The sequence below is a fragment of the Aquila chrysaetos genome, chromosome 9, assembly GCF_900496995.4.
Source record: "Aquila chrysaetos chrysaetos chromosome 9, bAquChr1.4, whole genome shotgun sequence".
Classification (NCBI taxonomy): Eukaryota; Metazoa; Chordata; class Aves; order Accipitriformes; family Accipitridae; genus Aquila; species Aquila chrysaetos.
This window is the reverse complement of record NC_044012.1, coordinates 30529118-30556472: the sequence shown is the minus strand read 5'-3', so window position 1 is coordinate 30556472 and position 27355 is coordinate 30529118. Positions and strand designations below refer to the sequence as shown.

The following is a 27355-nucleotide window of genomic DNA, read 5'->3' as shown; positions in this document are numbered from 1 at the left end:
AGCAGCAATTTGTCTTTGAGTGATAAACACTTCTTCATCTCGCTGCTAAAAAGCTTTAAGCAAGGTGGCTGCCCTGAACGTGGCTCTGCTTTGGGCTTTGTCCACGCTACACGTCTCCTGGGATCTAAAAAGTGTGTGTGGATCAGCCTGATACTCCCCCCTTCTCGGGAGGCTGCAATAAAAAAAAAGATAATACAGGGCTTCAAAACGTGGACAGTTGGCTCCAGGGATGCAAAGATGATAACAGATGAACCATTTGCTTTAATTACTGGTATCAAAAGCCCAGGCTGCAGCTTAGCCTGAAAATAAATATTGTTAATGTTGTGATACTGGGCTTTATTTGATGATGCATCGTTCGTGTGGTAGGGATTTAGCGAGCTGCTCGCTTTTGCTGTAGGGGCTGACTCAGGAGATCTGCATTCAGCCCTTCTGTGGGAATCAGCCTGGGGTCCGTGGAGCCGTGGGTCTGAGCCCCGCATGCTGAACTGGGGATTGCCCTAGAATCCTGTGGACACTTTGCTGGGCATCCCCCTGGAGAGTAGTGTTGGGTGGGCGATGCTCGACCGCAGAAGTCCTGCAGCCGAGCGGGCGCCAGCCGCCTCCGGCAGAGCTGTGCTGTATCCAGGCGATGCGGTGGGAGCTGTTTGCCACCACCTGCGTGCATGGTTTGCGGGATGGGCTTCCAGTGAAGCCCCCCCTGCATCAGACCCACCAACCCTGTTAGGAGCAACCCACCTAGGTGCAAATACCATCCCCTGCTTGGCCCTGGCTCCAGCCTGCTGATCTGCTTTCTCCTCCTTCATGGTCTTGCTTTTGCACTGCCCTGGCTCCCAAGGAGAGCCGAAAAGCATGCTGAATGTAGAAAAAGCACATCTTTTTTGTGTGGAGCACTCCTTGCAGTAAGGGTGAAACCCGGGAGCGCATTGTGGGACTCTGTTGTGTCTCTGTGGCCGCGTGGGTACATGTGTGCTAGTGTTAAATGCTCCCTGGTATTGGAAAGGGCAAGGGGAGGAAAACTGCTGAGGAAGGGTGAGGGGACTTGCAGCTCCGGAATCTCTCTTTGCGCTTAAGTTTTGAGGGACTTTCTCTGGGATCTGAAAACGAGATGGCCCTCTTTATCTGCCGCAGGTCTTGGGGGCTGTGCTGGCAGTGGTGACCCCTCTGCCTGCTTGCCAGTGCTGCTGGTGGCCCTGGCCCCATGCCCTCCTCCTGCCCACAGACAGGTGACCATGTCACTGCAGTCATTGCCAATTAGTGATAATAGGTAATGAATCACTCCAGGTGGTCCCAGGTGAGCACTCAAGGTCTGGGTAGGGTGGAAGGCTCTGCTCCCCAAGGCAGTGGCCACAAGGCCAGCCTGATTAATTCCCCCATCCTCGTTAAGCTGGAGACTGGGGAGTGGCTGAGGGTAACGACCGTGATGGTTTATAACATTCATGTGCTGGAAGATGCCCTGGCTCTGTCCCTGTCCGTACCTGCACAGGTCTGAGCAGCATCGCTCTCCTCTGGCCCTGGGAGGTGGGTATGGGCTCTTCTGTTTGGGTCTGATGTGTCGGTGATGGGGGGGCAGGTCCAGCTGCATGAAACCAGATGCTTCATGTGGGGGTGTGGGGAGAGAAAGGAGCTGCATATGGTGACTGGGGAAGCTGGGAGCCCAGCATCTCCCAGGGTGGTGCAGATGCCGAGCTGGGCGGCTGCGTGCTCCTCTCTGCTGGTGGCTGGGCTTCCCGTGGCTCTCAGGCTGCGGTGCCAGGGGGACCCCCTCTGCACAGACCTGTCGTGGGGTGCCTGGCTCCGTGTGGCTCCTCTGCTCCAGCCTGTCCCTGGCTGGGCATCCCTGCTGCCCCCTGAGGAGGGTGGATTTGCAGCCCTGAGCATCCTTCACCCAGAGTCGTGGTCTGGGGATGGGGTATGTGCCCACCTCCGGCTATCGCTCCCACAGCACAGCGCGACACCGTGGTCCTTGACCGCCACTGGCGCATCTTGTGGGGACTGTCACTGCCTTTGGGAAACCAACCCTGGGCAGTGAGCAGGACCTGCACCTCTGAGCACGCTTTCCATCGCCGGACCGGCAGCTACTTCCCAGCCTTTTCACATCGCTAAACTTCCTTCAGCTGCTGCTGCTCTTGTTGCATGGGGGTCCCTGCGCTGGCATCCCCGATGAGGCTGGTTCATCCTGGCAGCTCCAGCCACGTGCCCCATCCCTGGCAGTGCCCGAATCGAGGGTGGTGTGCCGGATCGGTGTGCCGGAGCGGTGCAGCGATCTGTTGCTAAGCAGCCTTTGGAGCAGCTCTGCCGCGGCAAGAGGAGCGATGGCAACGCCGGCACTGCATTTAATAGCACCGGGTAGGTTTGGGGTGCGCTTGGGCATCGCCTGGCTGGAGACCCCCAACTCCAGCAGCCATGGGTAAGTCATATAAACCCAGAAGTGATTTTTCTTTTTTCCACCATTGTCTTTCCGGCAATTAATCAATGGGAGTAAATCCTCGTGACAGCATCATAACAGTGTTTGGTTTGTGAAGGAGCTGCTGGAGGAAATGTCAAGGTGCTGCTTAAATAAAATTGACTGTGCGCTGCTGCTCAGCTGCCTTGGGATGGATCTTTGTCTGGAGGATGACAGCGAGCTGGGAATTAAGGGGGAGGGGAAAAAAGGCATCTCTTGACACCTTACATGAATTTAAAGGCAGCAGAGGCATTGGCCAAACGAAAGGCATTGGCATTCGGGAGGTCTGCTGGCCCTCTTGCTCTGGGCTGGGCTGCGGTGGGCTCCTGCGTGCCATGTGGGTGAATGCCCCATGCCGTCAAGCAGCGTGCCAGGTCATGGCGGTCCCGTCCCGGTGTGCCATGGGGCTGGGTGGTGGGTGCTGCGGGCAGGGTGCTGCTGGGTGGGCTCATAGGAGCAGCCATGGGATTGGGGCACCAGAGGATAGCCAGGACTTTCATTGCATTTCTTGTATGCCTCTGATCTGTGGATCACTGTCACCCATGGACTGCAGCAATGACCATCGGTTACCTGCGGGGCCACATTTAGCCTTAATTAACCAACTAGTGCCAAGGTGGCCCGGGAAGTTGCGGGGCCTCGCTTCCCTGTAAGGGTCTGGTGTGGGGCCGAAGGATGCAATGACCTTGGGTTTAGGACTCGCTGGTTCTGGGTCTTTCCTGAAAGCTGAATTTCCAGGACTCCTGGCCCTCGCTTTGCTGCAGCGTGGGTCAGAGGGCTCTGCACCCCAGGATCTGATCCCATCTCACACCGGAGCAGCATTGCCGGGTGGCTGGGTTGCGGGGGTCCCCATGGAAGCACGGGCAGCTCGTGCTGCTGCGGCTGTGGGTCGCTCGGTGCTTTGCCTGGAGTCACAGGGTGACTGTCCTGCTGTCCTGTGCCCCAGTGCCAGACCTGTCCAGGTGTCCGTGGGCGGCTCCAGGCCAAGCAGCTTCAGTTTGCCACTTATGCGTGTTTCTGCCAGCTGAGACCTGCCTCTCTTCTTTCTTTTTTTAAAGGAAGGTCTCAAACATAGGCTGTTTCCTGAAGCGCTATCCATAAAGCAGCTTGCTCAATTTTGCCTGAACTTTCTAAACCGATTTGTATTTGAGATGAGACAAAGCACGGACGCTGGCTGCCCGGGGATGATGGGATTCAAGGGAGTTTTGGTGTGTGGGACCCTACGGGGCTGGGCTGCCCTCCTGCCCCTCCATCTGGTCTGCTGATTATTTTGCAGCATTGCACAGCTGGTTCAGCAGCTGTTTTGGGGCTATTTACACCTTCCCCCCCCCCCCCCCCCCCCCGCAGGTAAATCCAGTAGTACCAAATCCTGCCTGACCCTGGGAGGGTAGTGAGCACACCGCTGTCTACTCAGGCAGCTCTCTGTGGCCCCTATAGCTGTGCACATATGCCATAGGGGATGCCATGGGGTATGCATGGCTCCTGCATTGGGCAAACTCTTTTTCCTGGGAAAGGAAGAGCCCAGGTGTTGCGAGATGCTCGGGGCACAGCCGGATTCAGGGTGCACAGTATCTGTACCAGGTCTCCGGTTGGGATCTGGGATCCCCTGTGGTTTGCACAGCTCTTCTGGGTGCCAGGCACCGGCCGCGGTACTGGGGCATGGAGAAGGGCAGGATCTGGCCCTGATGGACTTGTGGGATGGCGGTAAATGTCACTGCTAACTGGGAGAGAGCTCCAGCTAAAAACAGTGTTTGGGGACACGTGTGAGCTGAGCAGCGGGGAGGCATGATTCCCGTCCTGGGGCTGCCGGTGCATCCCAGCTTCTGCATTTTCTCTTCTGACCGCTCGGCTTGGGGGGTTCCCAGTGGGTCCTTGTCACCCCAAAATACTCACCCCTTCTACCTGGGCATGGGGCTGGGGAGCCCCATCAGGCAATTGCATGTCATACCCTATTTTTCCCTCCCAATGCCCAGCTCCACCATCCAGCTGGGGAGCATAAATCAGCTCCCGTGCCCGGGCTCGCCTCAGAGCTGGCGTGAAAACCCTGTCAGCCTGACGGAGGATGGTGTTTGGATCCGTTCAAGTTCAAAACCTCCTGTTTGGCGATGACACGCAGAAATAATCTCTCACTTGGCATCCGAGCAGCAGTTTGGGTTATTTGTTTGGGGTCTGACTGCTGGCGGTGAATAACAAGCCGCTGCTGATGCTCTGTCTGCAAGTGTGTTTCACCGAGTGAATGGACCGGCTCTAAAACCTGCCCTTTCAAACCAGATTAATCGCATTAGGCTTTGTCAATGCAAAAATTACCTCATCATTGGCACTGGCAGGTGGTGTAGAGCAGCAGACTTATTCAATATTTAAGAAAGCTGCATTGCAGAGCTGAGAAGGCTGGAGAAATAGGTTGCCTGTGTCAGTGTCTTTGCTGGTGGAGATGATCGCTGCAGGCACTGCCAAGTGTGAAATGTTGAGCTCACTGTAAAAACCTGATTATTGCACTAGGAGTCTTTAAAATACTGAATTTTCTGTTTTCTACCCCAGTACGTTATTTCCAGATGGCTAAACCAGTGTGTTTGGGCAGCCCTGTAATGGTCTCTCTTTGCAGATGCCCGGTTGGTGGTGGCAGTGTGGGTACCTCCGCTGGCTTCGGGTCCTTCCCAGGGCACCAGCAGCCCCGTGTCCCTCCTGGTGCCCACGGAGCACCCATGGGGCTCCTGCTGCCTTTCCCTGCCTGCCCAGGGCTGCTGGAGGGTGAGGGGGACCTGCCGGTTGCTGACACTGCATCTGCTGGATTTTGGGTGCTGGCGGTGGACCCATGAACAGGCACCTCTTGGCTCAGAGCGAGCAGCGTCTGCGCGCGGGACAACAGCGCTGGCGGCTTGGGGAGAGGCAGAGTGATTCACGGAAGGCGTTCAATCCCTTTTTATTAAGGCATGATCAAATTCATGGGCTCCATCATACAGAAGTAATGGAGCGGCGTGATTAGAGTCATGTGGCTCTTCCTTAAGGCCAGAAATTAAGACCTCGCTTCTATTCCTGGCTCTGCCTAGGATGTGCCACGTTTGTGCCGGCGGGCGATGCCGCCTTGCTCCTCCCGACCTCTGCCTGCAATCGGGGAATCTCGAGCAGCTGGCGCCACATGGGGACGAGGGGGCTCCTCACATCCCCCTTGATGGCAGACATGGGGGGAGTAGGTCCCAGGACCCTTTGGGGACAGCCAAACCCTGGAAGGTCTTGGCATCATCCTAGGATGGGATATTTCCATTTCATTAACTAAATGCTGCTGCATCCTATTGATCACGACTTGGATTGCCACATCCTTTTGTTTGTGAGCAAGGATTTGGTGGGAGGAAAAAGCCACCGTAAGCTGTTATTTTGTTCTTTACTGCGCGCTAAAAATGCAGAACCAAGCATTAGGACAAGCAAGAGTAGTTGCTGGAAGTAATGCAAAGTAGATCTTCAAAATCTATTATTTATAGGCGGAGGGAAAGGCTTGTGTATTCCTCCAGGAGCCGTCCCCTGGCTCTTCTCCATCCTCAACAAAGCGAAACACCCGTGGCCTCTCTATTATTAGCAGAAAGTTCTAGTTGGGGGAAGGAGTTCTCCCTCCTTGCCAGCTGAAGTGCTGGTTCTTGCTCTACCCTCTTTGCTAGGAAAAAACAGAGATTTTCCCCTATTCTTTGTGGAGCCGGGGCGGCTGCTCCTGCTCCGTGTGACCTTGGGCAAATCCCTTACCCACCCACCTCTCCCCCAAAATGGGTGCCAGCAGCATGGTGCTGCCCTTCCTCCCGGGGCACCCCATTAAATCTGTGTCCAGCCCTGCGAGAACCCCCACCCTGCTCCCGGCTGTGACGGGACCCTACGTCCCTGGCAGGAGTTTGCTGCTGCAGTGCAGATTGTGGAGCTGACAGTGGGGACTTAAATGAACAATTTGCTTATTTAACTGACCTTGTCAATCAGAGCCTTCTGGTTTGGCACAGGAATGGTCGCTGTATGAAACCAGCGGAGCACTAATTACCCCACGTGCTTAATTTCTTTTTTTTTTTATGTATGTGTGTATTTTTGGAAGTTATCAGTGAAGCAAAGGTAAGCCTCAAATCTCTGCTGACTCTTCAGGGAGTGAGGGAGAAATCCCTGTAATATTGCAGAGCAGAAAGTGGAGGATAGGAATTATATTTGTCCCCCTTTCTGGGAAAGTTGCACATTTTTTCGTGGCTCAGAGTTTGTGATTTTAGTAGGGCAGTTTTGCAAGCTCCTGTTTTCCACCTTCTCCTTGGGGCAACCTCCCCAGTGCCTCTGTTGGAGTTTGGCTGAGAACTGGAGTTGCTTTGTGCCCTGCAAAGGTGCATTTGCTGGGTTTGGGCTGAGCTCTGGTGCTGCTGGGACCCCCAGGCAGCTCTGGGATGCTGGCTTCCGTGCTGGGACCCTGCGGGATATGGGCGGTTGAGCGGTCCCTTCCAGCCAGGGAGGAATCTGGGACAGCATCTTCCCAGGGCAGCAGGTTTGGGAGGTTGAACAGCCCATGGGCTGGGAGTAGTCTCGTTGCGTGTGGGCCGGGCTCTGCAGAGGGGTTTGGGGTTTTGTAGGGTTTTTTTTGGTTTTTTTTTTTTGTTGTTGTTGTTCTGCTGCAGACAGGAGGAAGCAAATTCAAATGCAGGTGCTGCGAGCAATGCAGGTGGGAGGCTGCTGCCGTGGGGGGATCCCAGTGGGTACCCCATGCCGGCTCTGCTTCCAGAGAGGAGATGGGCAGTGGGGAAAAACCTGCGGATAGGAAATAGTTAAGCTAACAAAAACTTTCCCCATTGGCAGGGGGTCCTAACGAAGGGGGGATTTGTATCCTCCTCGGTGCCTTGTGTTCTCATTAGCGCTGCAGCAAAGCCAAGCCCTTCGTGGATGGATTGCCTTCTCTTTTATTTCCACCTTAGTGACTATAAAGGGAGGCTCAACCCGAGTTTTTCCCTTTGCAAGCGATATCTCGTGGTTGATGCCGTCCGCAGACCCGTGAGCTGCACCCTTTGCTCTTGGGGGCCATCCTAAGAGTGGTCCAGGTGTGGCAGCGGCTCCCAGTGTAATCACAGCATCCCCCAGCATCTCGCAGGCTGGGCAGGGGGATGGATCCTGCCCTTCCCTTGGTTGGGGGACACTGCTCTGCCTGCGGTGTTCATCCTGTGTAAAAGCACTGGTTTTCCCCCAGAAGAGACAATGGGATGGATGGGTCTGTCCCTGTGCCGTGGATGATGCGGGCTGGCATCAGCTTGGGCTTTGCCATCTGGTCCCCATCACCACGCAGTGAGTAGGGGCAGTGGGTGGAGGGGTAAAACACCCCCAGAAAATGGCAATAAACTAGCACTCAGGCTCTGAATTTTACATCAAATTGTTTTTTGATAAAGCTGTCAGTTTTGCTGAAAGGAGAAGGGTTTGAAGAGGTCCCTTTCATGATGAATCTTTTGGAGATGAGTAGACAGAATATTGTGTTCAGGTCCTGCTGCCACATCCCCCTTCAGTGCCTCTCCCGGTTTCATTTGGCAAAAACTTTAGTAAATAAAAAAGCAAAAGGAGGAGTTTTGTCCAGGGGGAATGTGGTTTGGGGGAGGACAGCGAGACATGCTGAGCATTGGGGAGAATATTTCCTAGTTTGTAGATTTTTCTCTGAAACGGAAACATCCTCTTCCCTCCCAGCTCTGAAGCCTCATAATTAATGTGAGGTCGGGTATCTCATTAATTACATCCGTGCCGAGCGTGGCTGCATTGCCCTCCTGGGAGGGTGGTGGTTATAGGCTCCTGCGTCTCGTGCATGATATCGAGGCAGTGACTAAAGTGACATTCCTGTTCGTCTCCCTGCTCTCACTCCTCTTAATGCCAAAAATAAAGCCCTGCCTGGCGTGATTTTGTGGTTTTTGTTTTTCTGTCGTTCCCCCCCCCCATCCCCCCCAGCCTGGCTGAAAGCACCAGGTTACCTTTTTTGACATCGCTGCTACCTGAGAGCACGGGCAGACGAGCAAAGTGATTGACTTCCCTGGCGTGCCGCATCGGCGCTCATCGGCGGAGTACTGGTGTGCCCAAACTCGCTCCGCTTGTCCTCGCGTCCCCTCGGCAGCCAGCAATGACTGACGCGGTGGTGGGCGGCAGCTCTGACCGGTGGATGTGCCCCGGCGACAGGACCATGTCTCTCCGGGCCAGGTAAGAGAAGGGGTCTGGGGTCCCTGGGGGGTGGGAGGTGATGCGGGTGCAGCCGCCCCAGTTCTTTCTCTGGGGGATATTGGGAATGGGGTTTGCGCCGGTTGGCTGGGGACGTTTTGCCACGTTGCCTCCTAAACCCCCTGAGAAAGGTGGTGGGGACAGACCCATGGGTGTGCACTCACCCCGGTGCCAAGGAGGAGCCCCATCTGTCTGTCCTGACGCCCTCCAACGCAACTGCCGTGTAAGGTGATGCTGTGTCCCACCGCATGGCAGATCTCCATCCCGGCTGGATGGTTGGTGGCAGCACCTGTGGATGGGTGCTGGTTTTGGGTGCCCAGATGATGTAGGGGCTGGGCAAAGCTTGTGTTCAGAGCTTCTCCACATTGCTTTGGAGGAGCAGCGGGGGTCCATGGAGAGGGACACGCTGTCAGGGACCGTCACCCCCAAGGCAGGGAGAGCGCTGGCTGTGCCTGCGCTGAGCTGTCCTCATCCCTTCTCTCACCTAATCCTTGTTCCCTCTCTTTCTCTGTCCCTCCCAGCAGCGAGAAGGAGCAGTAAGTATCTCACTTGCTTTTTTTGGCCTATTGCTCTTTACCTGCTACTCTGATGGTCTTGAGAGAACAGGAAGAACTTTAGTCTGATGCAAGAAACAAAGCAAATAATTTTGGGAAGCACTGCAGAGGGTTTTAATGAATTTAAGGTTTAAGACTGTGTGGGTCTGCTCAGCCCAGGGGGAAAAGACCCAAGATGAGCAGGAAGATGAGGGGAGGAGGGGCATTTGCCTTTTGCATCCTTCGTTAGCGTTACCCCTCTGCCGCCTGCTAATTTGCAAGGCTGAGTGGCAGATGTTACTGTGTCACCAGGTTAGAACTGCCTGATGCCCAGGCTATGCTTGCTGTGCGAAAGGATCTTTGGAAATGAGGATAGGAGAGGAGAAACTCCCATGTTTGATAAAATGTACCCAAAAAAACACCCGCTCCTGCAGCCATCACCCCGGTACCACAGCTTGCTTGCAAACTCGGTGTTACACAGCAGAGAGCAGGGTGCAAAATTAACTGTGTCGGTTGATGCTTAATGTGGAAATAATGAGAATATTTTTGAAAAGGAAATCAGTTTTCTCCCTATGAAACAAATGTTTCCATATGACCTCCCCCCCCCCCCCAAATGGAAATAAGAGCTTCCACCTGGAGGGTGGGTGCTATTTGCAGGCTTTCTGCTAGAAGAGAGCTTGGAGGATGGGGAGGTATCGTACTCCTCCTTCCTCTGTTTGGGAATTGGTGCCTGGCTGTTGCCTACACACACGTGTGGTTGCACACACGCATGTGCATGCATGTGCATGATCTGTGGACGAAGGCCTGGCCCCCCCCCTCTCCCCACAGGCTCCCCGCCGGCTGGGCAGCACGGGGAGGCCAGCCCGACCGGCAGCGCAAGAGCGAGGAGCTGACAGACGAGGAGAAGGAGATCATCAACCGAGTCATCGCCCGGGCTGAGAAGATGGAGGAGATGGAGCAGGAGCGCATCGGGTAAGGCAGTAGTGGCGGCGGCATGGGCACCACCGCACCAGCGGGACGGGAGGGACCCCGAGCCTTGCCAGTGCCCGTGGTGGGAAAGCGCTCGCTTGGCTGCTTTCCTGGCCAGCAGCTACTGCACTGCAGTGTTTCTCCTGAAAGGGAGCCTGCGGGGGATCTTTTTGAGCTGGCGTTGGTCCTTGGCCAGGAGGAACCTGTAAGCAGGGGAGGGAGCTGCTCGGTGTGTTGTTGTCGCTCAGCGTGCTGCTGCTGTGTTCTGGAACAAGAATTTATAGTCTCATCAATTTTATTTTATTTCTTTTTTTCCATCCAGAAGGGATTATTAATAACATCTCATTTTGGGGGAGTGAAGCTGCTGCTGCTGCTTGCCCAGTCCTGAGCCCGAGCACCCGTGAGCGCGGGCAAAGCCACGGTTCACCAAAAGGTGTTTTGTCTTGTTTCGGGAACACAGATGGATCCATCACCCCCTCCAGCTGCGTGTCCCGGCAGTTAATCCCTCCTTCTACCCAGAAATGAGATGTCTGTGAAGCTGAATAGGTCTGAGTGATGCCCAGCCATGGGGCTGGCCATGTGTTGGGACCAGCTCCTGGGGGGCTGGGGGGACTGGTGCTGCCCTGACTGAATCCGTGGTGGGGTCCCCACAATCACTGGTGGGTGCTGGGAGCATCCCTGGTGCCAATGCACCTGATGTGGAGCAGAGGGCCAGAAGTGCCTGTGTTGGCTTTTACTGCATCTCCACCCTGCCTGGGCAAAGGTGCCAGGTGAAATAATTCTTATAATTAGGTATCGACTTGCTCCCCTGGGGATGGTTTTCCAGAGGGGATCTCCATAATCCTGTTTGTCAGGCGTCATGCCTTTTTTCATTACAGAGAAGTATTTTATTCTTGCTAAGCTTAAGCATCGACTGTCCTTTTTTTTTTTTTTTTTTTTTCCTCTTGCAGGGAAACGACTCAGGCCCAGGCAGGAACTGTGCTCTCCACTGCCTCGGAGAGTGTCAAAGCCCCACTCGCAGCTCGGGGACAGCTTTGCTCAGCAAACAGGCGCATGGCTCTGCGGGGCAGCTGCTTGGTGAAATGCAGAGAGAACCTGCCTGTGCCCGCAGAGCCTCATGCTGCAACCGGAGCTTTAATCCATCACCCCAGCTGCTTAATAATGCTTAAATATTGAGTGTGCATTTGCGATGCAGTCATGGGGGCTCCAGCTGCAGCACGCAGCCTTCCTTGGTTGCTGCAGTCCGTGGCCTCCGAAGTGGTGGATTTATTTACTCGTTTTTAGAAATACTTTGTTAGGAGCTGGTCTGTGAACAGTTTAGGCAGGTATTGCCTCTCCCTGGCTGGCGTTGCCTGGTGTTACAACATGCAACGCTTTCCTCTCCCTGCTTTCTGGCAGAAACCAGGTGAAAGTAGCTATGAATGGTGGGGGATTCATTCCCCAAAATTGCTTGCAAACAGCGTTTCCCCAGCTTTGCCCATTTGCAGCCCAGTAAGAATTACCCTCAAACATGATGCTCTTTGGTTTATGCTTAAATCAACTTTAGCAGTGGGGGAGGATTTTTGTTTGTTTGGTTTTTTGTGTTTGTTTGGTTTGTTTTTTTTTTTATTGTGCATTCCTGCAGCTGTTTGCAACCCTGCAGAAACTCTCCCTTTTACCTTCATTAGTCGAGCCAGAGGAGGTTTTCTCATCCTCATTCATGAAAAAGCCCGGCGGAGGACTTTGTGCCGTACTCGGAGTAGAGCAGGAGAAGGCTGGCGGATGTGCAGTCACAGCTGATTTGCCTCCTGCATGTAGGCGTAGCAGGAGCCTTGCCAGCTCCTTTGTGTTTGTTGGCTTGCACAACAAGAGCTGTAGGATGTGCAGCTACAGAAATATGGGACAGTGTCTATATCAGTCTCGTACACAATCACCCGTTCAGGAGCTGCTCGGACGTTATCCAGAATAGCTCCTTATATTACAAAATAATCCGGGTTTGCCAGGCTGGCCTCTGGCAGGGATGCAGCGGTTGTGACTGTGTCCCTCGGTCAGACAAGCTGCTCTAGGGAGATGCCCCTGGAAAGCCTGATTTTTCTGTGGTTTTCCGGGATTCTCTATTCCTGGAACGGGCAAAAAAAAGGAAGATCCATTAGAAACCTGGCTTTGGTTAAATAAGGAATAGCTTACATGAATGAATGTGCCTTCCAAAGGGGAAACATGTAGTAAATACTTGGAGCTGTTTTCATGAGCAGATGTGTTTGAGGGTGTGCGTTTGAACTTCATATACAATACCTGAGCAATCATGACATCTGGGTGCTGGCTGCAAACGAACCTCCTTGTGCCTTGAAGTCCCTCCTGATTTAGTGCCATCCATCTCCTCCATCTCCTGCCCTCTTGTGTCCCCTCTCCTGTATCTGCCAACCCATGAGCCCCTTACCTTGGCCGGCCAGGGCAGGGTGGGAAAAAATCGATGCTGCTTGTTGAGAAGATGTTTGTGGAATTGGACTTCATGTCAAACCCAGCTCAAATTAATCTAGTGAAAGAGTATTTTTAGCACCGGGGGTGGATGGAGGCCCGCAAGATACGTGATCTGGATGCTGAAGAGGATTGTAGGACAGGGACACTTTGGTGTGTGGCTTTTTTTGGCTGGGTCATTGTCTCATAGCACAGAGAAGGACAATAGGAGCTGAAATCATCTTAAACAGCAATACAGTGAGAGCGCGTCAAGCGTGAGTTGATGAAGGACTTTACAACTGCCTGGGGATTAGGATAATCCTTTGGGCCAGTTTAGGGGCACACGGGCTGAAAGCCAGTGGAGCAGAGGGATCAGAGGGCAAAGCGGACCTGCGGCAGGGACGGATCTGTTCCCGTCCCTTCTCCCTCCCTGCTTGGCCTGGGCTCGTGCTTGGGGAGTCCCTGCAGTGGCTCTGTGCCGCAGTGGTGGTGGTGGTGGTGATGATGCTCCAGCTGCAGTCCATGAGGAGCCTGTTCCTCCTAGCTGATGTGGGAGCACCTGCAGGCACTAATTGGCTCTGTTATGCACCTATAATTGGGTGCCATCAATAACCCACTGAGTCTGCTCCGCTGCTTAATGAGGTCCATCATGCTCTCAGCATCGAAGAAAATATCTTAAACTGTACAAAGTTAGAAACTGCTGTTTCTGGAGAGCACCTCACGGCATGGAGCCGGTTCTCCCAGGGGTAATGTGACACATCGCTCCTGGATCAGGCCGTGCCCCTGCCTGGGAGCAGCTATTCCCTTCCCTCTAAAAGTGCAATGGTTTGACTCTCTCGCTGTGGGTCACAGCCTCTCACCTTCCCTCTGAGAGGACCAGCTATCAAGCAGAATTGCATTTTAATTTGGCTGCTTATTGCTGGGATAACACATGCATAACGCTGGAGCAGATGGCTGAAGTCACAGGGGATTAAGTCATTAACCACGGTGGCCAGCAGCAGAGATGCTCTCTGGGGACCACACTCTCATATTTTCTTCCTCATGTTCAGACAACACAAAAATAAAAATAGGGGCCAGGAAGGGCAGGGTAGTTGCTGGAGGCATGCAGAAATGTCTCCTGAGATGCCAGCTTCTAGAAGAGATGAGGTTAATTCGTGGCCAGAAGACAGCTCACACGCTTCTTGAATTTTTGTTCAGGTTATTTCTGAGACTGGGATGAGCCTGGGAAATAACAACCCTTCTGTAACACATCACAGGAGGCAGCAAGGACCTGGAGTGATGCACTAGCATGAAATGGGACCCTCTGAAATGCATGAATTCCCCTGGCCTCCTTGGGCATCTTCCCTCCATAGTGAGGGCTCTCAGCACAGGATAAGCTTTGAAAGTCGACCTGTAAAAGCTCAAATGATGATTTACCTTTAGTTACCTGTGCACTTGTAAGGGAAGAAAATTGCTTCTCATTTTTTATCCTGATTTTAATTATGTTTTCTTTAATTTGTAGCTTGGCTTCTTTTCTTGTCTCTCTTATACCATTAAAATTAGACTTAATTTAATATTCAGCCCTTTAAGGCACATGATTTCCCCATGGAGGAAAGTCAGTGCTTAATTCTGGAGGCACTTTGTGACCTCCTTTGTGTTTTACTTGAATTTCTTTTTGCCACGTAAGTGGTGACTAAGTCCAGCCCTGCACGGGGCTGGGGAGCACCCAGCTCGTGGTGCCCTGGATCAGGTCCTTCCTCGCAGGTCCGGTCGTTCTCCCACCCCCGTGCAGCAATTTGTTGTCTGCTGCATTAAGTGTCCTCCCTGACATGATTTAAAACCCATTAGACACGTCTTTAGCCATTCATTTCTGCAGAGTGGCAATGAATATTTAAACGCAACAAACTCTTGCGTGCCTGCCCCGCTGTTAAGTCTTGTTTCCTGAGATCATCAGCACTTAATGCCAGAGACTCTCTGTCCCTCTCCGGATCGCTTTGGTCCTAGCGCAAGAGATGAAACCCGCAGTGCTATGGCATTTTATCTTATCTAGGATTCAGCCTAGCCTGAGATGGTCCTCAGCCTGGTGAGCAGCCTTTGCTGCATCCCTGTGGGACCCTCCATCCGCCTGAAAATGGTGGGAGATGTTTGAAGGTCTTGCTGAGAATGCAAACCCTTCCCCTGCCTGCGCCGGGGCTCCTGGGTCTCTCCTGGGCAGGGGAGGTCTCCCACCAGCCCTTGCTGCCCCGGGGCTGCTCACCTTTCTCTTCCAAACCGGATTTATGGGGCCAGGTGACTATTTTATTATCAGAGGACTGTTCTATTGCTATTGTCGTCTCAGGTGCATGTTAAGCATTTCAGATATAGCATATTGCCCAGTTCTTATATCTTGCTCCCATCAGTGACTAATACGTATTTCTTTAGCAGATGATGGATGCTCTCCCTCTCTGCAGGGCTGTCTCCCGGAGAGGTGAGGCTCCTGGATGCCGGCCTTAGCCAGCTCCCTGCCACTGCCTTCAATTACTCCTCTCTTGGGTTTCCCCCCCCCCCCCATTTTAACAATTTGAAGCATATTTTCTGCTCTTTGAAGTTAGTCTTACGGAGGCCAGAGGGATGGGCACTTTGAAGTGCACATAATGGTAAGGAAGATGTTGCTGTAGTCCTAGAGACATGCAAGGGAAAGTGATGAACTGGATGGCTGTTTTATGTGCAATAAAAAAGAGAAACAAATGATATCTAGGGGAGAGGGAGAGAAAAGTTTTTGGGAAGGCAGAAAGCTTGCTCCTAGCTGCTGCCTGGGCAAGAGCAGAGCATCCCTCCAGTTATCAGTGGGAGAACAGCACATGCATGGGGCTCTGGCATGCGTGTAGGGTGGTGCTGGATGGAGTCGAAGAGAAACCTGGGCTTTTTCTTCCCAGTTATCACCTTAACCAGGAGCTTCCCTGGTCTCGGTGCAATACTCCCTTTCCCAGGTCCTGCCCTCTTTCTGCCAGGTTCATGCCAGGACTTAAAATTTAACTTTTTATACAGTCCTCTTATGGCCATGTTTGAACTGGGGGAAAAAAAGCCTAATTTCTCTGGCTTGAATGGATGTTTTAATTAGGCAAATGTGCTTCATATGAAAGCGGTGCCACAGGTGTGTGTACTGGCTGCTGAAGCTCTTCCACTGGTTAAAAAAACCCCAATGTCTTAAAGAGCTGCTTCTGGTAAATGAGAGACTGGGAAAGATTTTACAGCTAAATAATGAATCTCTTGAAATGCAAAGGCTTGCTTTTTTTTTCTTTTCTTTGATTGTGCCATTTGTTCTAGTTTCTATAATAAGTTTGTTTGGGCTTGCAGATTTCCAACTGGAAGCTGCTTCTCTTGGAGCAGAGCTCCTGCAGCATAGTGGGGGGGGGGGGGGGGGTGGAGGTGTGGAATTGCAGAAGATACGGGGCTTGTACATGTGCTTTGCTGCTAGGAAGAGAAAGGTTTTGCCCCAGAAATGTTTCCCCTGTCGAGGTGGGAGCAATGTGCTGTGACAGAAGTTGGACGCTGTCGGTTATTTGCTTTTGGGGGCTCTTCATGGGGACCCTGTGTTGCATGGGGTGGGATGTGGGCTGGGAACAACTGTGGTGTGATTCATTTCATTTAAATGTTTGGGGAACAGCCAGTTTCTAGGTTTTAATTAGAAATACTGCTCGTCGCTGGCCGGGTGTTTATGGGATGATGTAGCTCTCTTGAAATCACTGGGACCTCCGTGTTTGCAGCAGGGTGTATCGGCCGTGGAGCTTGGGAGGACGCCAAGGGCGGATGGTGGCTCTAGGAGCTGACTTGTTCTGGAGGAAGAAATCACCTATGGATCACCTGCAAAACAGATGCTGAAGGACAGGGATAGAGAGCCGCATCTTTTGGGAAGAACGCCGGAGCAAGGAGTTAGGCTAGCAGATAGCTTTCACATTAAGAGCAAAGTGGAAAGGCATTAAAGCACCTCGCTGTGGTCTGAGGATGTTATTTTTTTAACAAAAGGATGAGAAGCAGAATTGCTCTATTTAGAGAGCCACAGTCATGTCGCTGCCGAAACTTGAGGCGATGAAGTCTGAAGGAACTTGCAAGCTCGCCCATCTGCTGTCTGGTGACACCGTAGCTCTGAAAATAGCGATTTCTCCTGACTGCTGGCTCCGTCTGGCTCCACTGGCTGCCCAGCCCAGCTTTCCTGTCTCCTCACTGGGAGTGGGCTGCAGGTTCATTAATAACTGTCAGGAGGCACCTCCACATCAGCAGCCCTGAGCACACTCGAGTCCAGGGAGATCAGCCCCTGCGTGGGGAGGAGTGAGAAATTCTCCAGTGGGTTTTAGCATAGCCGATGTCTTCCATCTAAACGAGATGTCATAATAACCTGGCTTTGGTCGGATAATGTACGCTGAGTCACAGAGCCGCATCCCTGCTTTGGGCTTGACTCAGTGGCTGATGCTTCAAGATGCTCCCATTGACTGCAGCGAGATTCCAGTGGGGCATTTTATGAACTGTAATAGGTTACGCATTCCATGATGCTTTATTTTTTCCGTTCTTGCTGCTATTCCTTTATCAAGCACCCATGTACAATAATGCCATTCCTTTTCTATGTGCAGTCCACAGGATGCTGGCTGTCCTGCGAGTGGCTGGAGACCAACAGCAGAAGCACCAGATGTAGAGGGGAGCTCATATATTGTTTATGAGCGATTCAGAGGTGTTGGCAGCCGAGCTGCCATAAATCTGAAGCTGTCATCAGACATGTGGGAAAATGTCTTTTAAACGTTGGGTGTTTTACACGGCATGCCGTGTTAGTGGCTTTGTCAGATTTGGGTCAGGCTGCCATGGGAGAGGATGGAAGCCCCGCGGGCAAGGGGGCCTGCCGCTTTCTCCAGTGGGCTTGGGTCTCCTCCTCCCATTCTTCATTCCTTCTCCTTCCTTGCTGAATGGCATAAATAATGCATCCTTTTTCCCTTCTAGTGCTATTTTTAGGGCCAGGATTCTGGGTTAACTGAGCGTACAACTCGCCGCCAGCTCTCGGGTGCTCGGCAGGCAGCTCGTTCCTGCTCCTGCGTTGCAAACTGCTTTTGCCAGTGCTGGTTTGGTTTTTGTTTTTTTTTTTTCAGAAGTTGCTTAACTGCGTTTTTTTTACCTTTGCAGTAAACAGATGTGTTTTTATAGCCTGTTCTCCAGTGGGCTTTTTGCATTTTACTCAAAGGGCTAAGAATTTCCATAAAGTAAATCACACGCAATTTTTTCCTTAGAAAATGAGAAAGCTAATGCATTCATTCAGTCCTCCTGCCAGAGCCCTTCCAAGATCTCCTCTCGCAGCTCTTCTGTGGGTAGTCACTGGGACTGGGTGGAGAGGTTTCCATTTGGGGGAAGAAGCTGCTTCACTGATGCCAAACCGCTTTGTGCAAAGGTGCTGATTTGGATGGATTTTATGCACGTGTGTGTATGTGGGAGCTGGGGCCAGTATCTGCTTTCTGGCAGTGTCAGTGGAAGTTAATAGTCATGCAATATAAAGCTGTAGGGGAATATAATACTCCGACATGTCCCCTGGGATGTGTCTTTTCCCCCGGTTGCATTCCTGTAGCTGGAAGAGGAGAGGCTCTGCTGGAACCAGCACCAGGAAAAGGAGCAGATGGACCAAAGGCAGCAGCCGCCCCTTGGGAGCGGGACCTCCGCATCCCGGCCGCATGGTGCCTTTCCCGACAGTCCCTGTCCCCTTTCTGCCAGGCGACTCATGACCCGGCTGGAGGACATGCGCCGGAGCGTGCTGGGGGACGGAGTGAACCGCTGCATCCTTTGCGGGGAGCAGCTGGGGCCGCGGGGATCCGCCTGCGTTGTCTGCGAGGACTGCAAGAAGGTGAGGCATCTCCCTGCACCTTGCTGCTGGCTGCAGCCCCCCAGATCCAAACAGCACCCACCACCCTCCCCTGGTGCAAAAATGGGCACCTTGGTCTTTCGATGCGTGTTTTGATTGCCCAGCATCTCTCTGCACGTGGCACAAGGGGACATCCCCGGGGGTTTCTGCAATCACCAGTGTTCGGGCTGGGAGAGCTCTCGTTAACCATCTCTCATAAACCTCGCGCTCCCGAGGGGTGGTGCTGGTGCGGTAGGACCTTTGGGTGGCCGCGGCGTCCCCGCTGCCACCCGGTGCTTTGCTTTCTCTGCAGAACGTCTGCACCAAGTGTGGGGTGGAGACCACCAACAGCCGGCCCCATGCCATCTGGCTCTGCAAGATCTGCAGTGAGCAGCGGGAGGTGAGCGTGGCAGCCCGGGTGCTTCCCCTGCTCCAGGTGTTTTCACCAGAGCGGGGACACCGTCTCTGCCCTTGGTTTCATCCTGTGCTCTGTTCCCACCCCAAACCTCTGAGACGGCACCAGGTCCAGACTGGGGGATGCTCCCAGGGACTTTCAGCCTGTCCCCCAGCACCACTAAACCTTGCCAAGCTACTTGAGTCTGGTTCTTATAGGATGATCTTGTTTTCTATATAAAATACCTTTTTTTTTTCTTTCTTGAAAACAAAGTCTTGGGGCTGCAGAGGCTATTGTGGCCAGAGATCGGCCCCCCTGCCACCTACAGTGTGCAAAAGCTGAAGACTTAATTAGCAGGAGGGGATGTGGGATCGCTGCAGGGTACTGGGGTGCACGTCCTCGGTGTTGCCTGCTGGAGGCAAGACCCTGGTGATGCAGGGGGTTGAAGACTGCCAGGTCTGCACCCAGTATCCCCCTGAGACGTGGGTGCCACCCTGCTGTCTGCACCCCCCAGGTGTGGAAACGCTCCGGTGCCTGGTTCTTCAAGGGTTTGCCCAAGCAAGTGCTGCCCCAGCCGATGCCTGTCAGCAAGAACAAGGGACCCCAAGCCCCGAGTGAGCCCAGCCCGTTGGAGCCACCCACCGAGGACCCAAAACTCCTCTCCCATGGGCCCACCCGAGGTAGGTGACAGCGGGTGCTGACTCCATCCCTCATTGCAAGGGGCAGGGGTCCTGCCAGCAAGGTGTTGGGTGTCCTCCCTATCGTTTCCAAGGGTGAGCCCTAGCAAAAAGCATCCAGAGCAGTTGTGTAGCTGCTGCCTGTTTTCAAAAGGGTGCAGAAATTGCCCTGCTGCCCTCCCTGCCTGCTGAGGCTTTCTCCGGGCTGTCCAAGTCGGGATGGCCGGGTTTGCAGGAACATCCTCAAGCCAAGCAGCCCTGGATGGGGATCTGGGGTGCCCAGCTGGGGGTTTGGGCATCACCTGGGTATGAATATGGCAATGCAGAAGCCTAGAAAAGATAAGAATAAAAGAGGAAAAGTGGGAAAGAGCAGCAGAACATCCCGGGTTGGTGTTGGCGGGGCGGGCAGGCTGCAGCTTCACCGCTTCTTGCTCTGTTTGTGCTCTCAAGGCCAGGCGGACGCCAGGCCCCCGGCCGAGCAGGACTCCGATGGTAAGCACCGGTGTTTGCACCCTCCCCTGTGCCGTGCCGCCTGTGCTGAGCCCCCTCTTTCCCTCCCTCCTTGCCCTGCGGTGTTTTCCCGCAGGGTTTCCCGTGGGAGGCTGCAGTGGCAGCAGCAGGACCTCTCCTTGCTGCTGCCACCCACGGCACAGGGACTGAGTTATTCTGGGGCTTTCCCCACCTACTGCACACGCCTGGGCTGAAACACTGCAAGTGAAAGCGCTGAGCAGAATTGCCTCTGTAGGTGTCATTTCCTGCTGATGATTGGCAGGTGTTTTTCTGGTTATTTAATGACAGTCCTTAGAAAACCTCCTGTGGAAACTTTAGGAGGCTTGTGGGGGGCTTGTGCATGTCTGCGAGGGATGGAGCAGCCGAGCTGCTCTGCTCTGGCCGCACCAGGTTTCCTCCACCGAAGCTCTTGGAGCTGGTGCCTTGCGCTCAGGCTTGTGCTGTGCATGGGTACCCAAGCAAGGTAAGGATGCAGCAGTCTTTTTCTTATGGTTATACCTTGCTCCCTCCAGCACTCGCAGCCCCCCAGGACTATGCCTGCATCATTGTGTTTAATAGCAATGCCGGCTGAGGGGGTTGCTTTAAGCGGCCACAATCGGTGCCTCCTGCTTACAGGCATGAAGCTGTGTTCCTCACCAGGGCTCACCAATTTCTAACCTCATATGTGCCCTGTGCTGCTGTGGACCCGCATTCCGCAGATGCTGCTGCTGGCACTGGCAGGAGCTGGGGTTGGGGGTCCCACTGCTCCCTGGCTGGCCATGCTGCTGGGAGACAATTTTGAATAATAGCCCCCCATTTTCAGAGTTTGGCATCGGAGTGCCGAGGCGATGAGATTACCTGACCCTTCCTGCAGCACCGGCTGGTTCTGGATGGGTGATGATTAGGCTGGAAACAGCCCAGTGGCTGCAAACCCTCCTCTTCCTCTCCCCTTTCTCAGCTGTGTGGAGGAGGCAGCGGGGGGGGGGGCTGAGGACACAACCCCCCACCGGAGTGGTCCCCTCCATCCCACCCTTCCTTTAGCCCACGGTCTGTTTTGGCAGCCATAACCCAGCTGGCAGATGGCCTTCGATGTGCAGGAGGTTTTAACGGCTGGTTCCCGGGGCCGTGTTGTGTTTCCCACTTGTGGCTGCCTGCGGCTTCGCTCCGTGTTGGGTGTGCTGCAGGCAGGCAGCATCTCAGTGGGCAGGGTGGGTGGCACAGTCTTGTGCCGAGATGTGCTCCCTCCACCCTGCAGCATCGCTTGCAATGGGGACGCGTCCTGCGTGTCTGGGTGGTGGTCTCGGGGCGAGCTCCAGGTAGGGGGTACCGATGGAGGGGTACCGGGGCTCAGCCGCAGCCCACGCTATCCCTCCCAGTGCCGGCGGGAGGCTCCAGCTGAGCCTCGGCAAGGCTGTGCCCAGCCTGGTTGTGCCGAGTGATGATCTTCATCTTCCCACGCAGCAGCAGTTGGGGAAACCACTTAATTAAGGCTATTTAATTGCAACGGTAACTGGTGCTGTTAAGTTTCCCGGCCCAACAACAGGCTGCTTTTATTAAGCCGCTGGCTCGCCTGCGAGTCGGGGGGGGTTTGTCAGTCTCCGTAGCTCCCTCCTGATGATCAGCATGCTCATGACATGCCCATGATTTTCCTAAAGCTCCCTGGGAAAATTATTTATTGCATTGCTATTTCTGCACCGTGGGGCTCCTGGTTGTGGATGCTCATTTCCCCTCCTCCCTCCTCTTCAGCATCACGGCAGTTTTACCCCCCCCCCCCCCCCCCCACTCCTGCAATCTGTTGCGTTTTGCTTTCTCCTTGTGCCTGGCGACCATGACAGCCCAGCCAAGGATAAACATCCCATTTATGTCACAGCAAAGATTTATACCTGGCATCTGCAGCACAAGCCAGGTGAGTGCCGAGAACTTTTCCATCACATCCGTGGGTTGCAATTTATCACCACAAAGAGGTCTCGGCACCCTGGTGCGTGCGGCTGGGATTTATCCGCTGGGACAGCTGCTGCTGGGTGGATGGAAGTGAGAGGCAAAGGCAGCTGTCACCTTTGTCTTGCTAATAAATGGAAGATGATCAGCAAAAAGAAAATATGATCCCCCTGTACTGGGGACCGTGGACCTGTAACGCCATTAGGGGTTTGATGGGTGCTGAGGACCAGCTGATGGATGCCTCTGGTCTTGTTTTCCCATGGGGCTCTCGTCCCGTGGTGTCCCCATGGTTTGCCGTGTCCTTTGGGCTTTCCCAACCACTGTGTGCCAGTTTGATGGTGCAGAGCCCTCGTGCCACCCCGCAGGTGCCGGATGGCTGGCAGTCCCCAATGCTCTGGGGGTGATGCCGCAGCAACCATACCCATCCTCCTCCTCCTCCTGCTTGTGCCCAGGCTGGGCATCACCCAAGCGGCTCCTCTCGGGGCTGGCTTTGGGGATAGATGGGTGGTCGGGGTGCGAGTCTCACTGCTGCCTTTATCCCTGTCCCTGCAGGCAGCGACGCGACGGCGGCTGCCCGGGGGAACTACATGGCGCCCGGCCGCAAGCCAGCCGAGGCCAGGCTGGGCCCGGGTAGCAGTGAGTACACCGGCGGGGACGCCGACAGCCGCGACCATGCTGCTGAGAGCGGAGTCAGCAGGAGCCCTGGTGAGAGCTGCGCTTCCACGTGCTCGTGCACGCTTCCGCATGCTCGTGCACGCTTCTGCGTGCGTGGAAGGAGAGGGTTGGGGGGCACAAAGCCGGCAGCCGTACGAGGGTTATCTCTGCTTGGCGTGCAGGGCTAAATGATGCTGAGAGATTTCGTGCCGCAGAGCACCGGTGCCTGCTTCCCGTGCCGCTCATCTGCTGTTTTATACTGCTTTGTGGGGTTTGCTGATAGGGAGGTCCAGGGTGTTAGTGGGATCTGGGGGAGGCGTGGAGGGGGATCCCTGTCCCTTCCCCTGCGTGCAGGGAGGAGAGGCAGGATCCTGCCGTGCTTTTCCCTGCAAAGGGGCATCTTATGGCCCATGGAAGGATGTGAATTTGAAAAGCCCCATGCATGATGCAAGAGCTGTAAGTGGAGAGGAGTGGGCTTGGCGCTTACCAGGCTAATTTTAAGCAGAGATGCAATTCAGCTGAGTTGGGACCCTAAGCAGAAGCATTTTTCATGCTGCTACGCCCCCTGCCCCCCCCGCCAGTGCCGGGGCAGGCACGTGCCCTGCAAGGTGCTGCTGAAAGGAGCAGGCATGGGCCAGCCCTGCCTGTGGGAGCCTGTGTTTCGCTGGTGGGGGATATTGTTTCTTGTTTCACGAAAATCTGATGTGCTCCAAGCTATTGTAAATGGCCGTGATACAAACGGGTGGCTGACAGTGTTCGGCGGCACCTGGATATTCCCGAGGTGCCTCCAGAAGGGGAAAGGTACTCGCAGAGACCACTTTTCATCTAGGAGCTGAGCTTGCAAATTTAACTGGTGAAGCTAAAAATGGCTGGAAAATGTCCAAGTCCTTTGTAATTCCTTGGGAAAGAAAGGAATATTTAATGGCAGGATAGTCGGGTAGTAACTACAGAGAGGGCTGCCTGTGCTTCTGCTGTAGGGAGCCGGTGTTTTAATTCACGTTTGGGTGGATAACCCTTGTGAGGGTGTACCCGTGCCCCATCACTGCCTCTGGATGTGCGTGCACTCCGGGGGGACGCTGTGCAGTGGTGGTCCTGGGGCATTGCTGCTGGTCGGGCATGCAGGGGGATGGGGCTGTGATGGGCATCGCAGCGATCCTCATGGGTTTGTTCACCTTCCAGCTCAGACCAGTGCCTGGCCGCAACCACATCCATCCTCCTTGTTACACCTTTCCTGCATGTCCCTCTTCTGCAGACAGATCGGTACAGCATGGGGTCCCCACTAGTGAAGTGTTCCCTGCTCCAGCCCGGGCTGCACCTGCTCCCCACAGCACTGGCCCCAAAATCGTGTGGGGCTGAGCCGTCATCCCACCACCTCCATCCATCAGTCAAAACTCTCTCTTCTCTACTGACTCTGGCTGCCCTTCCCTGGCCAGTTCCAGCTGTAACCCCCTCTGCAATACAGGCAAAGCCCCTGGGGCCTGAAACGCCGTTGTTGATCCTCCCCTTTCCTTGCAGGCGTGAAGCGGACCAACTCCCTGCAAGCCCCACGGCCACCCCCGCCAGCCGCTGCTGGCCCCACTCCTGCTCCTGGTCCAGCAGCACCCCCAGGTAGGATGTGATGGGGATACAGCCAGGATGCTTGGTCCCTGGGGGGAGTCCCCCAGTGCCCTGCCATGGGGTGGGACCCCCCTCCTTGGGCCAGCGCTGGGGTGGGAGAGGGATGGAGAGCATCACCCAGGTGAACGCCCCAGTAATGGTGCATCTGTCCCCAGCGCCGCCAGCAGCGGGAAGACCGGGTCCCGGGGCGGCTGGCCGGTTCCCGGAGAGACAAGGTAAAATTCGGCTGCCTGAGAGGGGCTGGGGGGCAGAGCGTGCCAGGGGATAACAGGGTCCCTCCCGCAGCGAGCCCACCACTGGGAGCCCCGGAGCCAGCCCGTGCTGCCACCAGGGAGGAGCGAGGAGGGGGCTACACCGTGCCCCCCGCCAGAGAGGAGAGGCCAGCCCGTCAGCCCCCCACCTTCCCACAGCCCCCTGCCATCCCCCCAGTGCCTGCTGCACCGCTGCGGCAGCCGCCCCAGGAGGAGGAGGAGGAGGATGCCAACAGCTACGACTCTGATGAAGGCAGTACGTACGTGGGGTGCCCGGCCAGAGGGGAGGGAGCGGTTTCTTTGGGAAACTGGGGATTTTGAGGAGGTCGTTGCTGCAGGACTGGGACTCGCACTGTAAGGTCATGGGCCTCTGGCAGGGAGAATCCTCAGGGAACGCTGCTTCCCCGTGGGGCTCGGAGCTGGGGCAGGGTCTCACAGGCTGTTCCTGCTTGGTTAGTTCAGCACAGCTCGTGGGATCTTCAGTTGGTTTTGCACCAAATTACTTGAGCTCTGATGAGTGCTGGTTTAGGCTCTGTGCTCACATGACCTTCCCATTTCCAAATTTGAGCCCTGAAGGCAGCTGCCTCTTTCCTTCAGAGCATCCTTCACTGTGAGAAATGCCACCGGACCTGTCTGTAGGAAAGGCTTGGTGGCTTCAGTACCTTTATGCCATGACATCTCGGTGTTCAGTCATTTGCTCCCCTAAAAGAGAATTTGCTGCATGAGGGTGAGCGTCTGTGGCAGGGCAGTGCTTTGCCTGTCCAGCCTGTTCCCACCCAGCATGGGAAGAGCTGCTCTGGATGTCTATGCTGGGATAGGAGCAGATGGACCCAGCTGAGGTTCTGTGCTAACCCTTCCTCCCTGTGGTCTTCTCCCAGAGAGCACGTGAAGACAAGCATGAGCTGGTTTCCAACAAGTCAAAACAGGGGCCAAATGCCGAGCCCCAAGCCTTAGGAGGACATGCTGGCCACCCGAGCTGAAACACCTTCTCAGGGTAGTCCTGGGGTGGCATTGTCCTGAGAAGGGTTTGTAGGGTTACACTGTCCTTTGCTTGGTGAATATTAAAGATGGCTCAAAAGCTTCAAACCAGCTTCCCTGGGAAGTTCCAGCTTTGTAAATCTTTGATGACCAGAGCTCGTGAATCTGGCTGGATTTGTGTGTGGCAGTTTGGCTGATGCCAGCAGAGTCTCACATGCATTAATTGGCTTTTACATTTGAACCGCAAACCTTTCTAATTATTACTAATCAGGGCTGATTAAACACAGTTATTGGCTGGGGTTTTAATGAGGTCCTGTTTCCAACTCTTCCTCCTCTCTCTCGCTGTCAGCTACGCTGGGAGCACTGGAGTTCAGCCTGCTCTATGACCAGGAGAACAGCTCCCTGCACTGCACCCTCATCAAGGCCAAAGTAAGTGGTCCCCTTCTTTCACCAGTTTAAGTCTGTCTGGCTCCCAGCTCCCCCAGTACGATGGGTGGCCGCTGGCTGGGGCTGTTCCCCCGGGAGAGCCAGCCCAGCCCTGCTGGCACCGCTGCTCCTGGCTGGGAAGGAGAGGTCTGTAGGGCTTTTCCTTGGATGGATCCAAGATGTCTGTGGGGCTTTTCCTTGAGTGGGTCTAATTTTCAGCACATCGTGGCACCCACGCCTGCTCGGGGCAGAGAATGAGGCTCTTGGCTTGCTGAACACATTTTCTCTGTACTGAGTTACTTGATGGGTAGCTTTTTCTCTTCTCTGGCTGTGCTTAAGGAGGATTCATGCACCATGTTTTCTTTATTATCTTTTAGGGTTTAAAACCAATGGACTCAAATGGGCTGGCAGATCCCTATGTCAAACTGCACCTCTTGCCTGGAGCCAGCAAGGTGAGGCTTTGCCTGGTTTGGTTGTGCTTTTGGGCTGGAGATACAGCAGAGGTTTCTCAAAGCCCCCTGAAGTCCCTTCCTCGCGTCAGACATCCTCCCTTTGATTTCTCTGCGCAGTTGCTCACTGCTGCTATTTTACCCCGGAGGTATCTCTGAAAAGTGATGATGCTTGCAGATGCTCTCCCATACCCAAGGAACAGTTCTTCCTGCAGACAGGCTTCTGCTTAGGGATGGAGGGGAGCTCCAGAGGAGGTGACACTGTTAATGCATCGCAAAACATCTGACACAAAATCTAATTATTACCTGAGTTTGAACAATCCATTTGCTTTGAAGCTGCAGCATGTTCTCAGAGCTGTGAAGAAATAACCATTGAGTAAACTCTGACTCCCTCCCATCAAAGAAAGCCCTGGAAATCTCACTCCCTAGCCCAGCTAAGCTGATCTTGGTGGGGAAACCTTTGAGGAAGGGATGACTACCGCTGACCCAGTGCCCAAGGGGTGCTGGAGCCTTGCTTGAGGGCTGCAAAGCTTTTTCCTGCAGCTGAATTTTGCTCAGAGAAGCTAAGTGTAAAACAAGGGGAAAAACTGATAATAAAACCTGGATTGATATTTACAGGTTTACTTTATGTGCAGGGACTTTCTGGTCTTGTGCAGAGTAAATCAAGGTGTCATGATTGGGAATTGCTTTGATTTCTATTGCTCTCTTGTTTGCTGATCTTTCTTTTAATTTTTTTTATTTTGCATGTCTGTTTGTGAAAGACCCATGAACAAGTGACAGGGCTCCTTGTTTCCCAAGCTGTCATCTCCTTTAGACCACAAGAGCCATTACCCAAGCCCTACACAGCCGGCCCTGCGCAACTTTTTCTTGTACAAGGGTCCTTGAGGGAGTAGAGCCCAGACAATTCAAAAACCTGGGCAGTGAATGCTGCCCTGGCCACTGCGGGCAACTGGGTCCCTGGTGCTGGCATAAAGGTCCACCTTGTAAGGTTGGTGATGCTCACCTGGAGTTGATGGCTCACCGGTGCGACAGCCTCAACAGGCAGCGATGACATCCTGCATAGCCCAGTCAAACCACCT

The 27355-nt window shown here is 54.2% G+C and overlaps 1 protein-coding gene across 4 annotated transcripts in view; it reads left to right on the top strand.

The window, feature by feature from the left end:
- RPH3A (rabphilin 3A) overlaps window positions 1–27355 on the top strand; it is a 47675-nt gene that overhangs the window by 11884 nt on the left and 8436 nt on the right. For 2 of the 4 annotated variants that reach the window (XM_030025711.2, XM_030025712.2), the window contains exons 2-14: window positions 8372–8617; window positions 9157–9171; window positions 9997–10140; window positions 18277–18406; window positions 18717–18803; window positions 19312–19477; window positions 19925–19966; window positions 22454–22606; window positions 24071–24163; window positions 24328–24387; window positions 24458–24679; window positions 25751–25830; window positions 26205–26279. In XM_030025711.2, the coding sequence (XP_029881571.1) occupies window positions 8541–8617; window positions 9157–9171; window positions 9997–10140; window positions 18277–18406; window positions 18717–18803; window positions 19312–19477; window positions 19925–19966; window positions 22454–22606; window positions 24071–24163; window positions 24328–24387; window positions 24458–24679; window positions 25751–25830; window positions 26205–26279 (1344 nt within the window). In that variant the 5' untranslated portion in view covers window positions 8372–8540. The remainder of the gene's footprint in view (window positions 1–8371; window positions 8618–9156; window positions 9172–9996; window positions 10141–18276; window positions 18407–18716; window positions 18804–19311; window positions 19478–19924; window positions 19967–22453; window positions 22607–24070; window positions 24164–24327; window positions 24388–24457; window positions 24680–25750; window positions 25831–26204; window positions 26280–27355) is intronic. The other 2 variants (XM_030025713.2, XM_030025714.2) reach the window with 2 other exon arrangements.